General features: G+C 46.2%; 1 protein-coding gene across 1 annotated transcript; it reads left to right on the top strand.

Annotated features, from left to right (window-relative positions):
* The first annotated feature begins 3,887 nt into the window (after nt 1-3,887).
* cdh24a (cadherin 24, type 2a) lies at nt 3,888-21,937 on the top strand. The gene is given in 12 exon segments (XM_076081522.1): nt 3,888-4,211; nt 10,586-10,880; nt 12,392-12,511; nt 12,714-12,881; nt 15,108-15,289; nt 16,296-16,552; nt 16,645-17,029; nt 18,638-18,755; nt 18,949-19,257; nt 19,393-19,585; nt 19,698-20,094; nt 21,080-21,937. Coding segments are annotated over 12 exon segments (3,606 nt in total).
* The last annotated feature ends 1,199 nt before the right edge of the window (nt 21,938-23,136 follow it).

Raw genomic sequence — 23,136 nt, 5'->3', positions numbered from 1 at the left:
TCAAGTCTATTTGTTTTTAACAATATGCCTCATAAAAAGGCATAAAATAATTGAATCCTGCAGCTGAGCGAGAGCAATGCAGTCAGCGCTGTTAGCCAAACCTTTCCAAAACAATAAAAGTGAGCAAACTGTTTGCACTGTGTCTCACTTGTGGCCTCCTACCAGAAGGGGAGCCAGCCGTAAATCAACGGTAATAAAAGGTGCGTTGAGAAAGTGTGAGTCACTCCAAACTACAAGAGGTCCTTGAGACCAGAGACGTATACGAGGTCTACGTCACTCCTCCTCAGTCCTAATATGGTCACTTCCTGTTCACTGGTTGCAAAAAAACCAAGATGTCGACCTCGAGGCTTTAAAACTTCTGTCCACAAACCTGCGGTGCTGCTAACGCTACCAGCTCTCCTCCAGTCAATTTCAACAAAGATTTGCTGTTCACAATGTTATCAGTGATCGGCGACTAGAAAAGCATAAATGATGTCCTGATCGCATATTTTGAATGAATATCAGCCGACAGCGACAGTCAGTATAACTTTATTTGACACCCTGACGGTTAAACTGTGGAATCAATCCGTTGTTCACATGCCTGCTGAACCAAGAGGGTTGACAACGGTCCGTTACACTAAGTTCTCCGCCCATCACATCGTTGATGCCCCGCCCTCTCTTAGTAACGCCCCTGGTTGCACCACTTAAGGCTAAGCCGCGCCGGGCCTGGACTATAATGCGCTGACTGCTGTGCTGAGTACAGTGGGCCTCTCCTCACCACCAGTCTGATTTGGAACGACTTAAGAGATTTCCATGTGTGCGCCGAGAGAGAGGAGTGGATGAGAGGTCTAAAAGACGAACGGCAGCAGAGAGAAAGCCAGAGATGGTTTAATGGAACAGAATCCGTCCACGTCTTGGTCGTGAAAGCCAGCCGGGGCTGCCCCCCCCCCCCCACACTCTACCTCCATCTCTCCCCATGTTAAAGGCCTGACATGCACAGGGCTATTTTTAATAAAAGACGAAATAGCCTCGCTGCAGCGAAGCGACTCGATGCCGAGAGTGAAGTGAGACAGAAACAGCGATTTGCAATTTAGAGCTATGTCACCACTCATCATCCCGCTCTGAGCCGGCTATGGCAAAATCGTCCTCACGCTTTCATCCTCCATCCCCGCCTTACATTTCACACACACACACACACACACACACACACACACATCTCATGCACACTCACACTCTAAAGACTTCAAACAACGGGGGAATGACATGCACTGCTGGCAACGTGGGGGGGGGTTTGGAGAGAGAGAGAGAGAGAGATGTAAGCCGTATGCTGAATGCACAATAGCTGAGGAAGACAAGAGTGTTTTCTTTTTTGTTTTTTCTAGAGGAACCACTTCTCGTGTTTTGTTTCGATTTAAGATGCCGGCAAACAGATGCTGAACACGAGGCGTTACGAACGGTGCGGTTAACGAAGCCAAATGAAAGATTCAAGAGTGAATCTCCTCTCAAGAAGAAAATGACGTGAAGAGAGAAGCATTTACTTAATTACTTCAGAAAGTAGGTCAGTATCTCTTGAGTGGAAAAAGAAAAAAATTGGTTTCATTTTCATGTGTCTGTTCCTTTTTATATGAAGCATCACAATTTAGATTTATCACAGGAATGTTATGGTTGGTATTATATCAAAGGCCTGGTGCTTCACTATGGGTCCTCTCTGGGCTTACTTGCATCTAAATGAATCAAAGCTCACGTTCAGTGTACATTTATTTACACTTTGTCATTCATGTTCTTCAGCTGCGATATTGATCATTTGCATAACGTGGCGGCCTGTGCAGGGAAGTCTCTTCGGCTTTTTGCAGGATGCTAAAGCTTGAATGTTCAAAAGAGAAATGCATCCGTGCAAAACTTAATTTGAAACAGCTTGTGGAGCAGATCCCTGTGTGGTCACACTCAGTGGTCACTTTATTAGCTTCAGAATTAAATCAGACAGAGAACCAAGTAGCTCCTGTTTGTGTCTTGCTGTGTAACGTTTGGAGCACCAGGCTCTCCTTCAGATAAGGACAGAGAGTAGCCATCTTGAATACTAAAGCATCCCCTGCTTTATGGTCTGTTTGACTCTAAATGGACCATAATGTACTAAATGAACATCATGCTGTATTGAAGAAGACTTGAAACTAGAGATTGAGACCATAAACTCATGTTTACAATGTTTACTGAGGTAATAAATCAAGAGAGAAGTAGAGTCATTTTCTCATAGACTTCTATACAACCAGAGGAGTCGCCCCCTGGTTGCTGCCTGGATACAACAAAGAGTTTGACTTCATGATGCGTGTGTTTTGCAACGTGCAAATGGCAGAGAAACATGCCGACATCGTTTTTTTATGGCATCACTATTACAAAACATTTAACCACAACAAGCTCCAAATCCACTAAACCAGCCTGAACATGGAGACCATCTGAAACCGTTGATGAGAGTCTGTGGAGCAGAGAGATAGTTGTCAGACCCCGGTCGGAGCTGGACGATGTCGACGCTATGATTGGCCAGTCTGAGTTCGAGAGGCGGGGCTTAGGAGAGGGTCAATCTGTAACCAGTTCTCAACTGGAACCTCTTCCTCGATTCCCAACTCTATGACCAACAATAACTTCAATAATTATAAAAGTAGACGTGACGGCACAACAGTTGTATTGGATTGCGTAACGCTGCACAGGTAAACCTACCAAAGTGGCCTCTGAGTGACTCATGCCGTGTTGCATTGTGGGATAACGGTCGCCTCCATTCGTGCATTAAGGTGAACAACAGATGGGAGAAAATCTCCATTGATGGCGGGGAACAGTGATGGACGGCGGCACAACGAGGATTGAAAGCTACGATTACGCCGGTTTTTAAGCTGCTGACACTTCTGACGAAACGCAGGTCATCAAACTTTTGGGAAACAAGGACCAGTCATTGATTTAATTATTTATGAGTCTAATTAATCTCATAAGGGGGGGGACTTCTTTCAGGCATGGGGGACGCCATCTTTAGAGACGACATCCATCACACCTGTGTGTGACAAGGAGCAGTAAAGTACCTGAGCTCCTCCTCATCGACGGGCCCTCGGGGGCGCCAAATTAATTGAAATTGTTTTAAGACCACGCTGAACTCTCTGAGAATACCTGAGTGATCAATAATCACAGCATTCACACACGAGAGCAGCGCCAGCAGCGACGAGAATAATATGAATAACATCATCCGGTATGAAGTCTCATCAGACCGGTTTCAGAGTTCGTGTGCAGCTACTTGGGTTTTTTTAACAGCAGCAGAGCAACAAACAGCGGAACTGATTTACAAGGTTTAAAATATTTAACGAGTAGGATGTCGACTTCTCTTTGTCTTTTTCACTTCTGCATCTTTTAAAACGCTTGTATCCCATTAAAGTGACACTAATTATGTGTTTCTCTCAGGTGATCCTGTCAGCATGCGTGCCGCAACGGAAAAATGTTCAGCGAAACGAAGAAGGCACCCGCGGGAAGAAGAAGCCTGAACGAGAACATGGATCGTCAGGAAAGAAGCCGCATGTGATCGGCCGTCCGTCAGCGATTCTTTGAGACAGTTAAACTGAGCGATGGCTGCACGTCTTCTTCTTCTTCTTCTTCTTCTACTTTTGTTCCGTGAAGGGAAAAGAAACGGCGTTTCAGTGGCTGTCGGCCTCTCGGAGGAAGAGCGGGGTTCGGAAGTGATTTCAAGCAAAGGACAACATGTCACACTTCATCCAGAGTCCATTGAGGACTTTATTGAGCCATTCAAAGAGTACAAAAGCCACTTTCGGAGCGGAGAGGGTGATGTAAGCGCCCTGCCTAATGCGGCTTTGAGACTAAATGACAGGAGACCTAATGATTTTGACTTTAAGGACAGTTTAGCGAGGCAAACAGTGATGCTTAAACATCCCGCATCAGCTGCCAAAGCCCTAATAGACAAACACAGCCGTGAACTCACTCTGAGCCGCGAGAAAAGAAGCAGTTTGACTAACGGAGAGGCCGAAGGTGTAATTGAAGCTCTCAGTTTGGGCGAGGAGCTCCGTTTGGAGACGGGTGTTGGTGGCGTTCCGCCTGAGGGGACGCGGGGGCGCTCCACGTGGGTCTCTGCTTCTCAAGTCGACGGGTCGGAGCCTCGAACTCGCCGCCGGAGGAGCTGGCTCTGGAACCAGTTCTTTGTGATCGAGGAGTACCGAGGGCCCGAGCCTGTGCTCATCGGACGGGTAAGCTGTCAAACCGTCACGTGAATAACCTTTTTCATTGCATGCAAATGAAACATATTTACTCACTCAGTCGTGCACCATTACCCTCATAAGTGATGTTTCACTGCAGCTCCGTGTGTCCTTGGAGTCCCGCTCACAGTGTCGCTTTGCTTTCTACATCATTTCGCTGCACGCTCCGTCGATGTGTTATAAGAGCTAAATGATGACGGCGGCCTCGCACTTCAATGAGAAATGCTCGCCGAGCACATCTGCCAAAGAAAAGGTTCTCTGGCTTCCAAGGTTTGTTTCCTCCATATGATGGAGAGCCAAAAGCGCCATTAAACGCCTCTATTCACTACCAACAAAACAGAGTTTTGCGCCACTCTTTAAACTCTTTAAAACACTTTTTTATGGCGCGTAAAAACTGAAAAATATATTTTTACGGCGTTCTGTTTTCTATAGCCAGTAAGCTCAACGTTTCTGTTACCAATCAGTCAAGAGTAAAACCAGACCAAAGCATCCATGAACAGTACCTCCCATCACTTTGTGAATTGCACATTATTCAGATGATTAAATATAAATTTGCCAGACAATATAATCACCTTGCCTTCCTTCACTGTCTTTTAAAATGACCTCTTTAAATCATTGTAGTGTTGGATTCTGTCACAAAATTACCTTCATTAATCTTCTTTGAGAAGATTTGACTCCACATGACTGGCTGTGCAGAACAGAAGGAGAAGCTCATTATCATAAGGAAACAACCAGGCGGCAACCTGGAAGTGTCTTAAAAAGTGTGTTAAAGCTGCATTCTCTCTAGTGTCCACCAGGGGGCGACTCCTCTGGTTGTATAGAAGTCTATGAGAAAATGACTCTACTTCTCTCTTGATTTATTACCTCAGTAAACATTGTAAACATGAGTTTATGGTCTCAATCTCTAGTTTCAAGTCTTCTTCAATACAGCATGATGTTCATTTAGTACATTATGGTCCATTTAGAGTCAAACAGACCATAAAGCAGGGGATGCTTTAGGGCGGGGCTACACGGTGATTGACAGGTCTCTACCAGAGACGTATAGGGCGTCTCTACGTCACTCCTCAGTCCTAATATGGTCACTTCCTGTTCACTGGTTGCAAAAAAACAAGATGGCGACGGCCAAATTGCCAAAGTCGAGACTTCAAAACTTCACTCCACAAACCAATGGGTGACGTAGCGACAACTACGTCCACTTCTAATAAACAGTCTGTGGGAAAATTGAGCCGTTTAATGACCTTCAACACTCGGGCTGAAGGAGAGTTAAAAAAGAAGATGTCGCGGCTTCATATCGCGTCATATCGTTCACAACTCGTGCAGTAAAATGTTACAGCTAAAAACAAGACAGACACTTTGAATCAGTGTCCAACGGTCGGGGACATTGAGAGATGGCAAATTAGAAAATCGTGTACTTGTGTGCAAGTACAATATACAGTTTGTAGACAATGCGTACGTAAGTGTGCACACGCAGTTTTGGCAACGGAAGTACGGCGGAGTGCAACATCTTGTCAAGCTGATGTAAGAACATTAACCACCAAAGATAGAGAATACAAACTAAACAAAGTGTCTCTTCAGGTCTGTGTGCTGTTAGTGAGTAGAAAACATTATTTAGTGTGCAGGTATAAACATGTATTAGGAGGAGAAACCCAACGTGTAACGTTCCACCAGAGAGACATTATGAGCTACAAGTCACTAGATGATCAACTCTGCTCTCTGAGTTCATGAACAGAACGTCAGACTCCATGAAGACACTCAGAGGTTTCACTTCAGTCAGCTTTAACAGCAGCTACAAACAGTCCAGTGGTCGTCAACACCTTCAACAGCTGACAGACAAAGACGGAGACTGAGTTTCTACAAAGAACGATTGAATTGAAAAAGCTGCATTCTTAATCATTCCACCTGTGTGTTTCTTCAGATAATGATGATGATCAGTAAGATAAGTTTGAATAAAATGACAAAAATGATTGTTTTGGCTCGACTAGATTGACTGAAATATTCAATATAATCTGATGAAAAATAATGTAACACAGGACTCAGACTAAATACAAAATAACTGACAAATTTAAGAGTGAAAATGTTTTGACTAAAAGTTGACACTAAAACTTGGCTGAAATCCTTTGAGGGATAAAAATGACTAAAATGTGACAAATAACTGGTGATTCGTGACGGCAGCTGTTCTAAACACCAACAGAACAAGTAGCTGTCCTCTTGAAAAGCCTTCAATCTGTTTTAAATAACTAATTAGTGTTTATTATCTACAGCAACTCGTAAGTTACTACGAGCAGCCACGGCTGAGAGTCACAAGTTATCAACGTTATCCTCCTCGTAGTGAAGCCGGCGCCAGAAAATGACGTAATGACAGCCAATCAAATAGTTTACAGGATATTCAACCTTTGTTTCTTTATAACACATTTAATACTTGACTTCTTTCTTTACAGGGTTTGTATAAAGGTGATAAAGTATTCCATGAATATGAGATATGAGTTTAGATAACCTCTCTATATAATCCCATCTCTCTATAGAGGAGGTTGGTTTATGGCTTTTAGCCGGTTACACCTACAGTCTATGTTCATATCTCTCAGTTACACTCGTTGTCTTTTTGATTCTTCACACTTCATTTTGTTTCTACGTCCTCGGATGTTTCGGAGAATAATACTCCGTTCATGCTCGGAGCTCGCGCTCCGTCTGCGGAGGCTCCGTCTATGGAGGCTCAGTCTCAGTCTACGGAGGCTCAGTCTATGGAGGCTCAGTCTCAGTCTGCGGAGGCTCAGTCTGCGGAGGCTCAGTCTATGGAGGCTCAGTCTCAGTCTGCGGAGCCTCAGTCTGCGGAGGCTCAGTCTATGGAGGCTCAGTCTCAGTCTACGGAGGCTCAGTCTATGGAGGCTCAGTCTCAGTCTGCGGAGGCTCAGTCTGCGGAGGCTCAGTCTATGGAGGCTCAGTCTCAGTCTGCGGAGGCTCAGTCTGCGGAGGCTCAGTCTATGGAGGCTCAGGCTCAGTCTGCGGAGGCTCAGTCTGCAGAGGCTCAGTCTATGGAGGCTCAGCCTCAGTCTGCGGAGGCTCAGTCTGCGGAGGCTCAGTCTACGGAGTCTCAGTCTGCGGAGTCTCAGTCTCAGTCTGCGGAGGCTCAGTCTACGGAGTCTCAGTCTCAGTCTGCGGAGGCTCAGTCTGCGGAGTCTCAGTCTCAGTCTACGGAGGCTCAGTCTGCAGAGGCTCAGTCTGCGGAGGCTCAGTCTGCGGAGTCTCAGTCTGCGGAGTCTCAGTCTGCGGAGGCTCAGTCTACGGAGGCTCAGTCTGCGGAGGCTCAGTCTGCGGAGTCTCAGTCTGCGGAGTCTCAGTCTGCGGAGGCTCAGTCTCAGTCTGCGGAGGCTCAGTCTCAGTCTGCGGAGTCTCAGTCTGCGGAGTCTCAGTCTGCGGAGTCTCAGTCTGCGGAGGCTCAGTCTCAGTCTGCGGAGTCTCAGTCTGCGGAGGCTCAGTCTGCGGAGTCTCAGTCTGCGGAGTCTCAGTCTGCGGAGTCTCAGTCTGCGGAGGCTCAGTCTACGGAGGCTCAGTCTGCGGAGGCTCAGTCTACGGAGTCTCAGTCTGCGGAGTCTCAGTCTACGGAGTCTCAGTCTGCGGAGTCTCAGTCTGCGGCGGCTCAGTCTCAGTCTGCGGAGGCTCAGTCTGCGGAGGCTCAGTCTCAGTCTGCGGAGGCTCAGTCTACGGAGTCTCAGTCTGCGGAGGCTCAGTCTACGGAGGCTCAGTCTACGGAGGCTCAGTCTGCGGAGGCTCAGTCTGCAGAGTCTCAGTCTGCGGAGGCTCAGTCTACGGAGGCAACCGGAAACAACGTCAATGTTTGAATCTCGCTAAAACAACACTTCTGTTAACATTTAAACTCATATTTTCTTTGCACGATGATAATTTCTCCCCAACGTGTTAACGTTAACTCTCACAACATCAGGTCACAAAACACATCTGCATGTAACTGCGGCGTCTTGTCGTGTCACACGCTCAACGTTTTTTTATTACAGTCGCCACACCGGCAACCTTCAACACCAAAGTGTCTGAGATGATTTAATCCACGGCACACCTGAACCACGTCCCCGGAGGTTTCACCCGTAGCGTTTTCACAGTCGAGCGCTCGGCACTAATGCAGCCGCTGGCAGCCACCTAGGATTATATCAGCTGTAACGCTAACGGGGAGCGCTGCCAGCCACTTTGTAGCCGGCAGTATACTTTATAGTGACAGTCTAGATTGGATTTGTACCAGTGCAGTATATACCTCATAAATGTTTAATCTTCCTGTCCGGTTGGTATTGATACAGTTGGGGGGGGGGGGGGGGGGGGGGGGGGGGTTAAAGCAATCAGTAGTCACACGAGATGGCTCGTTCCTCTGCACGCAGTCCTGATGTTAACATGCATGTAATAACATGCTGCATAAGGGGGTTTGTTTGTCCAAAAATAAAAGAAACAGAGAGGTGACATCAACAGTTCAAATCACAGGTTCCTTGAGCTCCCCCCCCCCCCCCCCCTGTGAGAGGAGGAGGGAAAGTGACAAAGGGAATTGGAAGAGACAATTTCCTCCTTCTCTTTCTCCAGCTTTGTTTTTCAGCGGGGTGGATACATGTCTTCCCCGCCGCGAGAGTGTTTATCCATGCTGACTGAAGCACAGCGGGACGGAGCCAGCAATTACAGGAGGGCTGGAAGTATAAAAGAGAGGAGAGAGAGAGAGAGAGAGAGAGAGAGAGGGGATGGATGGATGGAGAGAGACTCCGACAGAGACGTCTCTCTCGTTGCTGAAGTGGGATCAGAATCGAAGCTGCTCTGCAGGAGGAAGGAGGGAGAGGGATGTGGGTGGTAGAGAAGAAAAAAATATATAAAAGCGTGAGTCCCTTATCTAGCAATTTGTAGGGTCTGCTATCACGAGCTATATAATCCCCCAACTTTATCCTCCAAGACATACACACTCTAATCTTATATATATTCTCCTGGTCTCCTGCAGTATGTGTGTGCGTGTGTGTGTGTGTGTGTGTGTGTGCGTGTGTGTGAACTGTTAACATGCATTATGCTGGAATATATAGAAACTTTTAAAATAGCAATTCAATTTCCTCCAGGAACCCTCAGATCTTCCACCGCTGGGTTTCTAGTTCCTCAAAAAACGCTTGAAAAAGAAAATTGGAGCTTTTTTTTTCACTCATGCTCCCAAACAGCTGACCCCGAAACCCTGAGAGAGGCAGCCTCGGATGATGTGTTCATGCATCGCTTCAACATCTGTCTTTATGTGTTTAAACAATTTTATGTGAAAACATTTATTTATTTTTATTATTTTTTTGTTATTTTAAATGTGGATTGTTTTACAGTTTTTATTCATCTGTTGAATTTTGTTAATTTACACTTAAAAAGTGCAAAATACGTTGCATTCCATGCCGTGCAAAAAACTATATATATTTGAAATTGCTAAGTGAATTTGTAAAATTGTTAAAGCTGAATTTCTTTTTTTTTTAAGTGGGCGGCTTTAGCAGCTCGTGAGTATCTGAGGGCCACAGCAGAGGTTGTGAGTAAGCCTTGTGGATTATATGAACATGTGCAGATGCGCCTTAAGGGGCCGAGAGATGTGAAGGTTCCTGGTCAGGAAGCTCAGTGTGATGAAGGCTGAGTAATCTCCTCAGCTTTCTATTTCTGTGTGTTTGGCCTTTTACCTATCTCGCTCGCACTAATATCCTCTCTGCCATTAAAGACCGAGCGAGTGTTCTGCACCGGAGAGCAAATGAGAGAGAGAGAGAGAGAGAGAGAGAGAGAGAGAGAGAGAGAGAGAGAGAGAGAGAGAGAGAGAGAGAGAGAGAGAGAGAGAGAGAGAGAGAGAGAGAGAGAGAGAGAGAGAGAGAGAGAGAGAGAGAGAGAGAGAGAGAGAGAGAGAGAGAGAGAGAGAGATGAGGAGGAATGTGAGCAGATGGGCATTCTGTGGAAACTTGATATAAAAAAACGGAGACACAAGGAGAAAGAGAAGGCTTAAAAGGTACAAGGAAGTCAGGCAGATGGAATCACAAGAAGGGGAAGGAAGGGACAGATGGATGGAAGTGAGAATGTACATGTAGGACATCTACGGTCCACATCCATGTGTTTTCTTTTGCTCTCGACAAACCCCCCAATGGCACGCCTGGTCCAGTGAGTTAATTAGCTGTGTGCATCAGCACTCATCCCCCGGTCCCCATACGTATCATCCAACACCTGGTGCCGTTCATGTCGGACTCACTGAGCACACATCCACATAAATCACCCATATCCACACACAGTGTTAACGCTTAATGATACCTGCGTCTTGAGGGGCGACGTCGACCCCCGAAAGGTGTTGCTGTAATTCACTCTGAGTGTTTTTTTATTTGTTACAGCTGCACACGGATATTGACGGAGGAGATGGACGCACTAAGTACACATTGGAGGGGGAGGGGGTGGGCTCCGTGTTTGTGATCGACGGCAACACGGGGAACATACACGTCACCAAGTCCCTGGACCGCGAGGAGAAGGACCAGTACCGCCTCGTCGCCACAGCTACGGACCGCCAGACGGGCCAGGCCCTGGAGCCCTCGTCGGAGTTCGTCATCAGGGTGCAGGACATCAACGACAACCCACCCATCTTCCTCGACGAGCCCTACGTCGCCGTGGTGCCGGAGATGGCCAACATAGGTACACGAAGGCTGTGAAGCGACTTCAACACTCAAAACTGAGGTGTCAGACACATCATCTGTGAAATGCAGAGCATTGCATTGTGGGATTGATGGCAGAAAGTAGTGTGCATGCCGCCAGATGTCTGAGGGTGTTACAGTGGATAATGAGACAGTTTTAAGGCTTTACACGGGGGGGGGGCTTGACGAATACATGAATGCAAAATGCGAATATATTATTTTCAATATTTTGAAAGGAAAGAAAGGAAGGAGTGGATCGGGTCTGCGCTGACTTTGTCGAGATTGAAAAGAATAATAAAGTGAATATAGAATCTCATGAATAAAGATGCAACTCAACTCGTTATGCACAACGTTTTTTATTCGTGGTGCGAAACCTCCGAAAAATCAACCTCGTTCCCCCAAAGATATTACATCTCGCTGCGTAATATTCACAAAAAATATATATTGACCACTAGTGTGTAAAGGCCTCAAATCAAATGCAGGACAGTAAATATAGTCCAATAATATTATAAATATTCATAGTAAATAGAGTTTGTGAAGCTGCACTTAAGCACGGCAGAGCTTTGAGCTGAATGCTAACATCAGCATGCTAACATGGTCACAATGACAGTGCTAACGTACTGATGTTCAGCAGCTATAATTTGCTTGTAGAGATCTGCAGCGACGACGTATTTCTGTAGCCAAACAGGAAGTTAGCATCACTTCTGTAGCCAAACAGGAAGTTAGCAGCACTTCTGTAGCCAAACAGGAAGTTAGCAGCACTCCTGTAGCCAAACAGGAAGTTAGCAGCACTTCTGTAGTCAAACAGGAAGTTAGCATCACTTCTGTAGTCAAACAGGAAGTTAGCGTCACTCCTGTAGCCAAACAGGAAGTTAGCAGCACTTCTGTAGTCAAACAGGAAGTTAGCATCACTTCTGTAGTCAAACAGGAAGTTAGCATCACTGGTTCCCTCCAACAAACAGCCAACGAGATTCTTGGCTGTTTTTCTGGGACGGAAAATAAACAAACGTTTATGATTCTTACAGGTAGACATAGAAATGTTTAAAATTATTTATTTATTAAATAATCTGAAACGAAAAAATGACCATGAAAACTCCCAGGTAGAAGTATTCAAATCACCATCAATATAGAAAACCCAAACGGTCCTATAGGTCAAATAAAAGCTTCACATCTTTGCTTAAAATATGATTGATCATCACATCAGGTGCAGATTAATCCGCTGTTAATCGTTGCAGGTTCTGTTTCTACTCCTGCAGAATATTTGACTTGTATTATTTATTTATATTTGAACATTTTCCTTAACGGAGTATAAATATCTCTGATATTGTTTAACATGAAAACCAGGATATCGAATCATATTTCATCTAAAAAGATGAACGTTTCATTCGGCAGAAAAAGTGGATTATCCTTTTAATCCGACAGATGAGACACATTTCTGCAGCGTATCACTTTAAGTTTATAAACCTGCCACCCAGCTTGTCGACCTTTTACCTTTTATCGCCTCTCTCACAGGAACGTCCATAATCCAAGTCACGGCCAGAGACGCCGATGACCCAACATATGGAAACAGCGCCCGGCTGGTGTACGCCATCACTCAGGGCCAGGACCACTTCTCTGTGGATCCTCAGACAGGTCTGAGTAAACACAGTAAACCCCAGAGGCCCCCGCTTAGATACCACATGTCTCTGCCACCATATATCCAACATTTACATGATCTGCGGCCATGTTTTTCCGTGTCCTAATTCTGAACACGTATGACTCGCTTTGACGGTGATTTGCAGAGACATCGTGAAGTCGCTGTGCCGTTGTGATTTCCTGCTCTGCCGTCCACCAGGTGTCCTGAGGACAGCGGTGCCCGACATGGACAGAGAGACGCGGGACGAGTATCTGGTGGTGCTCCAGGCCAAAGACATGGGGGGGCATCTGGGCGGACTGTCGGGGACGACCACCGTCACCGTGAGGCTGAGCGACGTCAACGACAACCCGCCTCACTTCAGGAGGAGTAAGCTGTCATCAGACCGCCACTTAAAGGAGCAGTGTGTAACATTTAGGGGGATCAACTGGCAGAAATGGAACATAATATTCATAACTATGTTTTAATCAATTCAGGTGATCAGCAGAATCACCTGAAACTAAGAATCGCAGTGTTTCTGTTATCTTAGAAAAAGGATTTTATATCCACGTAGGGTTCCGCCGCCTTTCTACACCGGCTCTACAGAGACTTTCTGTGTTTTTACGTTATCTGAGCAGATTATAGATTAGAGTAGCTCCTTGTTGTACTAAAACCCTAAATATAACTCTGTACCTGAAGGCCACCGTAGTTCTTGACACACTTACAAAGGGGAGGGGCTTAGCTGAGGGGTATTTCGTTAGTTGCAATCTGTAACTTCACCGCTAGATGTCACTAAATAATACACACTGTTCCTTTAACTGTCTTTCACTCTCTGTGGAGTTTGTGTGTGTGAGCGAAGATTTAAATGATGAAACGTCTCGTAATTAGCGACAGCACTCAGATATTTTCCTGCCTCCTTTGGGTCCTCGTCGTCTCGTCGGGTTCAAGATAAAGCGAGCTGCTTGTCACTCCAATATTTCTCGTCCTAATCACTGTTTTTTTCACCATCAGTTGGAAGAACTCGTCCTCTTCCAGAGACGACTGGCATTAACATTCATACTAACACTACCCGTGTGGTCCCTGAGCTTCAGAAATGGACTGCGCCTTGACGTAGAAGAGTGAAAGATCATGTCGGCCTTTTCTTATCCAAGCTTTTCCCCCTTCTATGCTATTAATATTTCATCTTAAAGTTCAGCGCTTTCCGCTTCAATAGACAGTAAAATCACTGCAGAATGCGTCTAAGGCTTTCAGACGTATGCTGCTTCTCTCTACATACCACCTCGACTTCTTCTTCTTCCTGACAGCCTCCGCTTACCGTCGTTCATCTTCACGTTGAAAGCTCCCTTTTTGTTCTCGCGTTGATAAATTGTTCCGCAACACAGAAGCAATTTAATATTTACCAAATGCCAGCGCTGTTATTTATCCGCTATCTGACTTTATCCCCCCCCCCCCCCCCCCCCCCCCCTCACCACCTTCTACTCCGGGTCATTATTTTTCTGTTTGACAATAACGCCACAGTTTAAGTGAATGGCTCATGTAGTACGCGCTTTGAATGCGAAGAGGGTGTGACTCTAAAACGCTCCTCATAACGTGAGGACTTGAATGATTAACAATCAGCAGGGCGGCTCTGATTAAAAAGAGAAAACATGGAAAGTAAAAACACTCCTGATGAAAAAAGATTTTTAAAAATGTGATGAAACAGAACACATTGAACAAAAGATAAATAAAACCCTCTTAATAATAATATTAATAATAAAAATAATAACAATATGCACATTCATCAGCAAAGGTTACAGTAGCATTGATTGACTATATTAGCTAAAATAAATATAAAATGGGCGATTGTCTATGGGCGATTGTGGCTAAGTGCAGGGCCGTCTTTCAATCAGAGGGTCGGCGGTTCGAACCCCGGCTCCAGCTCTGCTAGTCGCATATGTCGATGTGTCCTTGAGCAAGACACTTAACCCCAAAATTGCTCCCGGAGTTGTGCCTACGGTGTAGAAATGTGATAGACTCTGAATTGTAAGTCGCTTTGGATAAAAAGCGTCTGCTAAATGACTGTAATGTAAAACATGTTCAGATTGTGGCTTAAAATAATTTACAAACGAGGGCTTTGAATTTGTAAATGGGTTATAATTATTATAAGCACATATTATAAGATGTGGTGGTAAAGACATGAAACATGCCTCTACGTGGACACTGATGAAGCGGTTATGGGCGCTGTGGTAAACGGTCTTTCCTTTCTGGCCAGAGAGAGATTCTCTGTGCAAAGATGCATTTCAAAGTTCAGCCAAAGCAATTACGACTTCAGCCGTCTGAGTTTGTCATTTCCAGTGGATTTATCTTCAAAATGTAAATTCCCATAAGACGTTCCCGAGAGGGAATTCCACACTGAATATTTTGGTGGATCTGATATAAACTCCAGCTGAACCGTGGAATACATTTGACAGACTGTGGATTCAGTCCTCCCTCTCTCACATTAGAGTTGCATTAGTGAGGATCTCGGTGTGGTCGCTATATGTGCAGGTGGAATGATTACGTGGACATGAAATATGTGAGTGAAAGCCGCATCAGCCTCATGCATGATGTGCGTTCATTGTTGTGCTGTCTCTGCAGGTGCGTGGTCGTTCTCTGTGTCTGAGCTCGCAGCTCCAGGTGTGGAGGTGGGCCGTCTCTCCGCCACCGATCCTGATCTGGGAGAAAACGCTCAGCTGGAGTTCACGATCCTGGACCCGGAGGAGGCCGACATCTTCAACATCACGGGAAGAGACCAAGAGGCTGTCATTGTGCTGAACAAGGTGGGCGTGTGTTGATTGTGGCGACCCCTGTGGACAAAGGTGGTACTGTTTCCATGAGCAGAAAGATCTGATCTGGCTAACGCAAATCTTTGTTTTGTAAGCGACTGAAAGAACGTTTTTTAATACCTTTTTTTCTTTTTTAAACTGAAGAGATTTTAGCGTTTAGTTCCGGTGAATTTAGAAGCTTTTACGTGTCTTAAAAAAGTGTCTAAATGTTTCGACACTAGAACACTGATGGAGACACTGGTGGAGACGTGAAGTCACGTGACCGTGGTGGAGTTCCTTTACAGACTAACGTTAGCTTTTTACTTTACACTTCAAACATCATAAAAGTGGCGTTCATTAGTGAAGATTATCTTGATGAACAGTATTATAAACGTTTGACACAGATAATCCAGAATCCATTGGATTATTGTCGAGTGAACTAAAGCGACGCTAACTTCCTGTTTGACGATAACAACACGTCATCCCTGCAGCTCTCCACAGAGGCATCCGTCTTACACTGAGACTGTTCAAAGTTCCTTGTAGCTACTTTTTCCTAAATGGCTTCATAATGAGAAAAATACGTGACATTTCAGAAGTTTTTAAAAAACAATCTCCTTCGGCCTGTTATTGCAAAATAGATTTTATTTGTCCATTTAAACTCTTCGGCACTCAAACACAGTCTGAAGCCGGCAGGTTCAGATTCCCAAGACTCCACACACGAGCAATTAATGCGTAACAATGACCTGATGAGCAGCCGTGTTCAAGGCAGCCAGCGTGACTCTTCTTTCCTTCTAAGCACTCAAAGAACTGTTGCTCAGTGAAATCTTAACTGGAGGGACTGCAGAGGGTGAGGTAAGAGGAGGCCGATGATGAAAGGAATGACTCCCAAACGTAACGTTGCGTGTGAGTTTTACGGCGAGATAAAAGAGCGAGAATGATGAATGAAAAGTAATTCATGAAGTGCAGCGTATATACATGTGAATCACACATGAAAGGAAATTCATTTGTTTCGTCCCATCAGCTGCTGGATTATGAGAGCCGCAGCTCGTACTCTTTCTCCGTGGAGGTCGTCAACCCTGTGGTGGACACGCGGTACCTGAGGAAAGGCCCCTTTAAGGACCAGGCGACGGTCCAGGTCATGGTCCTCAACGCCGACGAGCCGCCGCGGTTCTCCCAGAGTCGCTACCACCTGGACGTGTCCGAGAACTGCGCCCCCGTCTGCTCCGTCGGCCGGGTCGACGCCGTGGACCCGGACACGGGACAAAGCAGCAACATCAGGTGGTTATGACATCATCATCGAGTCGCTCATGAGCTCTCCTCGCTCATCTTATGCTCCCCGCTCCTTATACTTGCCGGTTTCTGCACCTCAGGTACTCCATCGATCCCCAGTCGGACCCCGAGGCCCTGTTCCGCATCGCCTCCGACACGGGCTCCATCAGCACGGTGATGGAGTTGGACCGCGAGCAGGAGCAGTGGCACAACATCACCGTCATCGCCACACAGCGGGGTAACGTCGGCCCTCCGGCGCCGGAGCTCACCGTGCTCCATATTTCACCCAAAACACACACACAGCGATGCAAAACTCAGGGATGATTTTCAACACGAGTGTCTGTTTTCCTCTTTTCTCCGTCAGACAATCCAAATCTTGTGTCAAGGGTTGTGGTTGCCATAGAGACGCTGGACCAGAATGACAACGCGCCCGAGCTGGACCGGCAGTACACCACGTCTGTGTGTGACTCCAGCGCCCCCGGACAGGTCCTGCTGTCTGATATTATTCCTGTTTCTATCCGTTCAGTCTGCAGCTCCTTTTCTTTTTTTAACTTGATTTAATTTTGCACATCTGTTGTTAAAAACATCGCGTATTTAAAAATTGATGCAGCCGAGGAAAACTCCCGTCTCTCTTTACTCAGCTGCTTTCTCAAACAGCATCAATGTTTAATTCATGATGTCATGATGGGTATCAGAAATATACTGGAAGAGCTTAATCTTCAAATCTTCAGTAGAGATGCACCAATCGATCGGTCACCTGTCGAAGCCGGACGGTTGTCAGTTGATCGTCTTATTTATCAGATTTTTATTTTTGAAGGTCAAATTTACACACATGTGCTGCATGATGGTTTTACGTTACACACACACACTCAACATGTCTGTGTCAACCAGGCGGCAACCTCCGGTTCTGAAGAGTGAAGCCAATGCGTCATGTGTTAAAGCTGCATTCTCTCTAGTGTCCACCAGGGGGCGACTCCTCTGGTTGTATAGAAGTCTATGAGAAAATGACTCTACTTCTCTCTTGATTTATTACCTCAGTAAACATTGTAAACATGAGTTTATGGTCTCAATCTCTAGTTTCAAGTCTTCTTCAATACAGCATGATGTTCATTTAGTAACTTATGGTCCATTTAGAGTCAAACAGACCATAAAGCAGGGGATGCTTTAGGGCGGGGCTACACAGTGATTGACAGGTCTCTACCAGAGACGTATACAGCGTCTCTACGTCACTCCTCCTCAGTCCAGATATGGTCACTTCCTGTTCACTGGTAGCAAAAAGAAACATGGCGACGGCCAAAACGTCGAACTCGAGGCTTCATAACATCAGTCCACAAACAATGAGTGACGTCACGATGACTACGTCCACTTCTTATAAACAGTCAATAGACTTGAAGCGATTATTTAGACTTCAAGTCTATTTGTTTTTAACAATATGCCTCATAAAAAGGCATAAAATAATTGAATCCTGCAGCTGAGCGAGAGCAATGCATTATCTGATACTGAATATCTTGCTTTTGCTCTGCACTGCACTGTTACAGGCCTTAGCTTTACTAACAAGCCTGAACTAGCAAAATGCTACCTCGAAGCTAACTAGTAATTAATGAAAACATAGAAAAGCACTTTGCACATGAACAGATTTACAAATACAGTAAGCTGGTGTCCGGAGCTCTTGACCCCTAAAGGAACAGCTCCCAAAGCCTCCCTCGAGACTTCAAAACATCCACAAACCAACGAGAGACGTCCACTTATATACAGTCTATGATGTCAACACATTCTCACACCAATACTTCAAATACTGTAGTTTGATCAGTGGCCCTGAGATTCAAACTCCGTACCGTAGAGCGTAGAGCGTAGAGCGTGAGTGAAGAAGACTTGTAACACCGCCAAGTCCAAAATGACCCGCGGAGGAATGACCCCTCAAATTAAAGCGTCACATGTTGCACCAAAGTCATTTTCATGTGTTCTTTCATTTGATCAACATTTTGACTGAGAGAAAAATAATGCAGAATTATGTTTTTTTTCTTCTTCTCTGTCGTCTTTGAGTCAGATTTATCTTTACCATTAAAACAGAGCTTCCTGATCTGTGTCACACAGGTGGTCCAGGTTCTGCGAGCCATCGACAAGGACCAAGGAGGGCAGGACACCCCGATCCACTTCAGCATCCCCCCAGAGTCCAGCTCTGCCCTCAACCTCACCATCAGGGAAACCGGAGGTCGCACCAATTAGCTCAAACTCTCTCTATTTCCTGCACAAAATCCAGAATCATGACACCAACCATGTGCGTGCTTGTTGTGCAGCGACCGTGTTTGATTCCTCTCTCTCTCTGTGTCTCTCTGTCTCTCTCTCTCTCTCTCTCTCTCTCTCTCTCTCTCTCTCTCTCTCTTTTTCTCCGACCACGTTATCAGGTGAGACAGCCAGCCTGGTGCTCCAGTCGGCCTTGGAGCCCCTCCCCGGCTTCTCCTCATCCTCGCTCGCCCTCTACGTGCCGGTGGTGCTGCGCGACGGGGCCTCGGGTCTGACCAACACGGGCACGGTGACCGTGACCATTTGCCCCTGTCTGCGCGGGGGCATGCAGACCGAGGACAGGGGGAAGCAGAGGGACAGGAAGTGGGAGAGACAAATGGTCTGTCTGCCCCTGTCTTCTGCCTCCCCGTCTCTCATATTCAGTTTGGTCACACTGCTGGCCATGCTGGCTTGTGTCACCACTCTGCTCGGTAGGTTTGGTTTGGGGAAAAAAAGTCTCTGAAGCGCCTCAAATACGTTCGTTTGTGACTTTGAGCCGTTGTGTCAGGTCGCCTCTGCGACATTGGAAGAGCGTGGTGGTCATGTGTCTCTCTTTTGCCCTTTAGTGGTGTGTGCACTCTCGCTGTCATTGCGCCATCAGAAGCGGGACTCCCACTCACCCTTCGAGGAGGATGATGTCAGGGAGAACATCATTTCCTACGACGACGAGGGGGGAGGGGAAGCGGACACCGCAGCTTTTGACATCACGGCGCTGCAGAGCATGCACCGAATACAGCACATGCACAACAACAGGAACATGTGAGCTGCCGCCCCCAAAAATAAAAGATCCTTTGCCACGGTGGCTTATGGGGGAGCGTGTGCATGTCTGTGCGTGACTGTGTGCTTCTCTGACATTTATCTCTTGGCACAGATGGTACACCCAGCCGAATCCGCCGAGGGCCAGGACGTACAGCTGGAACCGCAACCCGCGCCCGGGCCTGGACCCTCAGCAGAGGCCGGGCTCCGCTCCGATGTACGGGCGCCTCTGCTACGGCATCCACACACTGCCCGTTCTCAGGGATTATTATCCCGTCGGGCCGCTGGAGGCCGGTCTGCAGCTGACTCAGCTGACCCGCGGGCCCGCCGGAGGTCACGTCGGCAATTCCCTCGTCATCCAGAACCAGAGCACCTTTGAGCCTCTGCGGCGCTCTCCGGAGACGAGCCCCGCTAGTTACGCGGCAGAGCACATGCTGCCGAAGAGCAAAGTGACGGACAGAAAGGAAGGCGCTGAAGCTGCCGACACACAAGAGATTCAGGATCAGGCAAAGGTCAGATAACAGTGCTGCTACTGACAGATAACAAACATGTAGCCGCAGTATGGAAGCAAAGAAACGCCAAAAGGACTTTAGTCGTGTTATGAAGTGAATAATAAAGTTTCCCAATAACATTTTCAGGACTAGATATGCAACAGTGTGATTCATCAGGAAGTGGACAGTCTCCCGCTAACTGTCACCAGATTCTGATTCAGATGTTGCTGCATCCGGATTGGTGCAAGGAAGAAGGAACATCACATTTTGTTTTAGTACCGCCCACCTCAACCCAGTGGGAGGAGCTCGAACTGTCATGTTAAAGAACCAGAAGCAGGAAAAAAGGTTTTCAGGGCCCTTTGTTGTCAAAATGTTTATATGTTATACTTCAAAAGCCATTTGCCTTAATTTATGTGGCTTTTATTACCCTGTTTTCAAAAATTCACTTAAAGTTTCTAATATTCAAAAAGCTGTATTTTTTAAATCTAAACATTTAAGTCATGTCAAATAATCTGGTTTCTCAAAATCAATTTTTAATAATTCAGACACCAAAATTGACTCATGCTGGGAATTTGTTCAGATTCTATATTGATTATATCAGAAATCTGTTGAACAGTAATTAAGAAATGTTTTCATATGTGTGGCTCTGTGTACAATATATTTGAAATACCTTTTAAATAGTTCTCGGATTCAAATTCAGCCCGTATGTTTTGTATCTCCATTACTGCAGTCTCTTCATTTAATTATATTTAATTAATTATTATTCGGTTTATAAAAAGGAGTCAAAGTGAAGTTAATCTGATCTCCGTCCAATCAGGTTCAGTGCTGTCTCTCACACGATGATGATGAAAATAAATATATACGTATATTTGTAAAGCAAGTTCTAGACTTGGAATCATCTCATTCAAACTTGATATTGATATTTGGCGTTTTTCTGCTTCCATACTCTCATCCCTGCGTGGGCGCGTGAATCGTCTAATATCGCCCTTCTTCTTCTCTCTTTCAGATAAACCCAACAGAAGCGACAGAGTCGACACAAACCACCAACGCTGCCAATCTCACCAGCTGCGACCCAAACGAGTCTTCATGCCGGAGTCACAACAGCTCCTCGTCAAACCAGCAAGAGGGGCGGCCGGGGTCATCGCAGACTCAGACCAGCACCGGAGCCACCAGCTGCACGTTGGACGACGTTGACACCGATTCCTCCATTCCCTCCGTTTCGGAGAGAAACGACTCAAACGGCAGTGAAATCCTCTCTGTGAACCCTGCTGCTTACCTGAAGGGAGACACGTACAGCATTGTGGGCTCGCTGAACCCAAACAGCAGAGGGACGTGTGTGAACGGGGCGAGCGGCGGCGGCTCGTACCCGGCGGGAGTGCAGCTACTGAGCATGTGCGGCCTCCAGAGAACGGACTTGACCCCGCAGCCTCTGCCCTTACCGGGGGGGATGTTTGGCGACAGCCGAGGCTGGGCGGCGTGCGGGGCGGAGCCCGCCAGGGCAGAACCCGCCAGCATGCAGCCCCTCCGCATGGAAGACCTCCTGAACATCCGCCTGGACCAGGTCACCTTTGACCTGTCGCAGCCGCCCTATGACTCCCTGCAGACTTACGAGTTTGAGGGCCGCGACTCGAGGGCCGAGTCGCTGAGCTCGCTGGAGAGTGACGGGGAGAAGGACGACGGGAGGGCGGTGGGAGGGATGGAGGAGTTAAACCAGAAGTTCCAGAGGCTGGTGGAGATCATCCGAGAGAGGGAGAAGGAGAGGGAGAGGGAGAGGGAGAGGGAGGGGGAGGGGGAGGCGGCACTCCGTGAGACTCATGAACAAAAGGAGGACAAAGACAACGAACAGCAGAGATGGGATTTCTAGACTGCAAGAGAAGAAAAGTTGGATTTTAAAGAACACGCCGTGATCCTCCTGCTCCCCCTGAAGACCCCAAGAGGCTGGAAATCAGTGCACAGCGTATAGTTTTCACCTCCACCATGTTTATAAAGTGCATTTGGAATCTGTCACTTCTCACACTGCTCTTGTATTAGTAATAATAATGCACTTGGGCTTTCAAAGCTATGAAAAATTAACTTTTTTTTAAATATTGATTCTGAAGCCCTGAAAGCTGCATTGTTTAAAAAAAAGAAGAAGAAGACCTCATCAAATATTGACCGGAGTTGTGATATCTAATATTGATAGTTTAATAGCTCACTAGGAACCCTTTGAACTTGAGAGGGTTTGTTTGTTTTTTTACGGTTCATGAGTAACTGTGTACGTTTATATTCTGCAGCTCCGAGTCCACCTCCGGCAAATAGTCCCCGTTACGGTAGCTCACTATGCAATCTGCACACACACACACACACACACACACACACACACAGTTAGAAATGATTAGATTGTCACTGTCAAAGACGTGTGTACTGTTTGTGAAAGTACAGTAAATAATATGTCCATGTGTAGATAAATATCAGCTTCTGCTTCTGTGGTTTATCGCTCACAAGTGGACAGTTGTTTGGGGGGGGGGTATTTACCGGAATCCACACAGGAAATCAAGCATCCGATTGTCGGTTATTAAACTGTTGCAGACAGACAAACAGTTTTCCACATAATTTCACCCACACTGGATTAATTATGATTCACTGTTGTGTTTGCTCGTCCAGAATATCTCCAAAGGCTTCTTCATCTCCACCGTTTTAAATAGACAGACGGCATTATGCGCTGCAGCACAAGCAGCTATTGTTCCTGTGATGAGCAGCCAAACAACTTTGACATCGTGTAATATTATTCTGTCGTTTGACTCATTTCCATAGCTATTTCAAAACTCATTTCTTATTCAGGGAGGTATCAGGATGACTTATTAGAATAATGACATTTATTCTCAATAATGTGATAAAAATGTGTTTTGGACTTCTGCAATTATTCCAGCTTCCTATCGGGAATTCATCTCTTCATCTCACAAGATTGCGATGCGTTCAGACTAAATTTGACAGAAAATCTTTGGCGTCTCGACAAGAAAAATGAGGTGTAGAAAAAAAACTGAACTCCTCAGGCAAGGGAGAGAGAATGAGTGGGATATTACA

This window comes from Anarhichas minor, unplaced genomic scaffold (assembly GCF_050575085.1).
Source record: "Anarhichas minor isolate MPS153535 unplaced genomic scaffold, ASM5057508v1 ptg000081l, whole genome shotgun sequence".
Classification (NCBI taxonomy): Eukaryota; Metazoa; Chordata; class Actinopteri; order Perciformes; family Anarhichadidae; genus Anarhichas; species Anarhichas minor.
The sequence above is the reverse complement of the archived record's forward strand: the minus strand, read 5'-3'. Positions and strand labels throughout refer to the sequence as shown.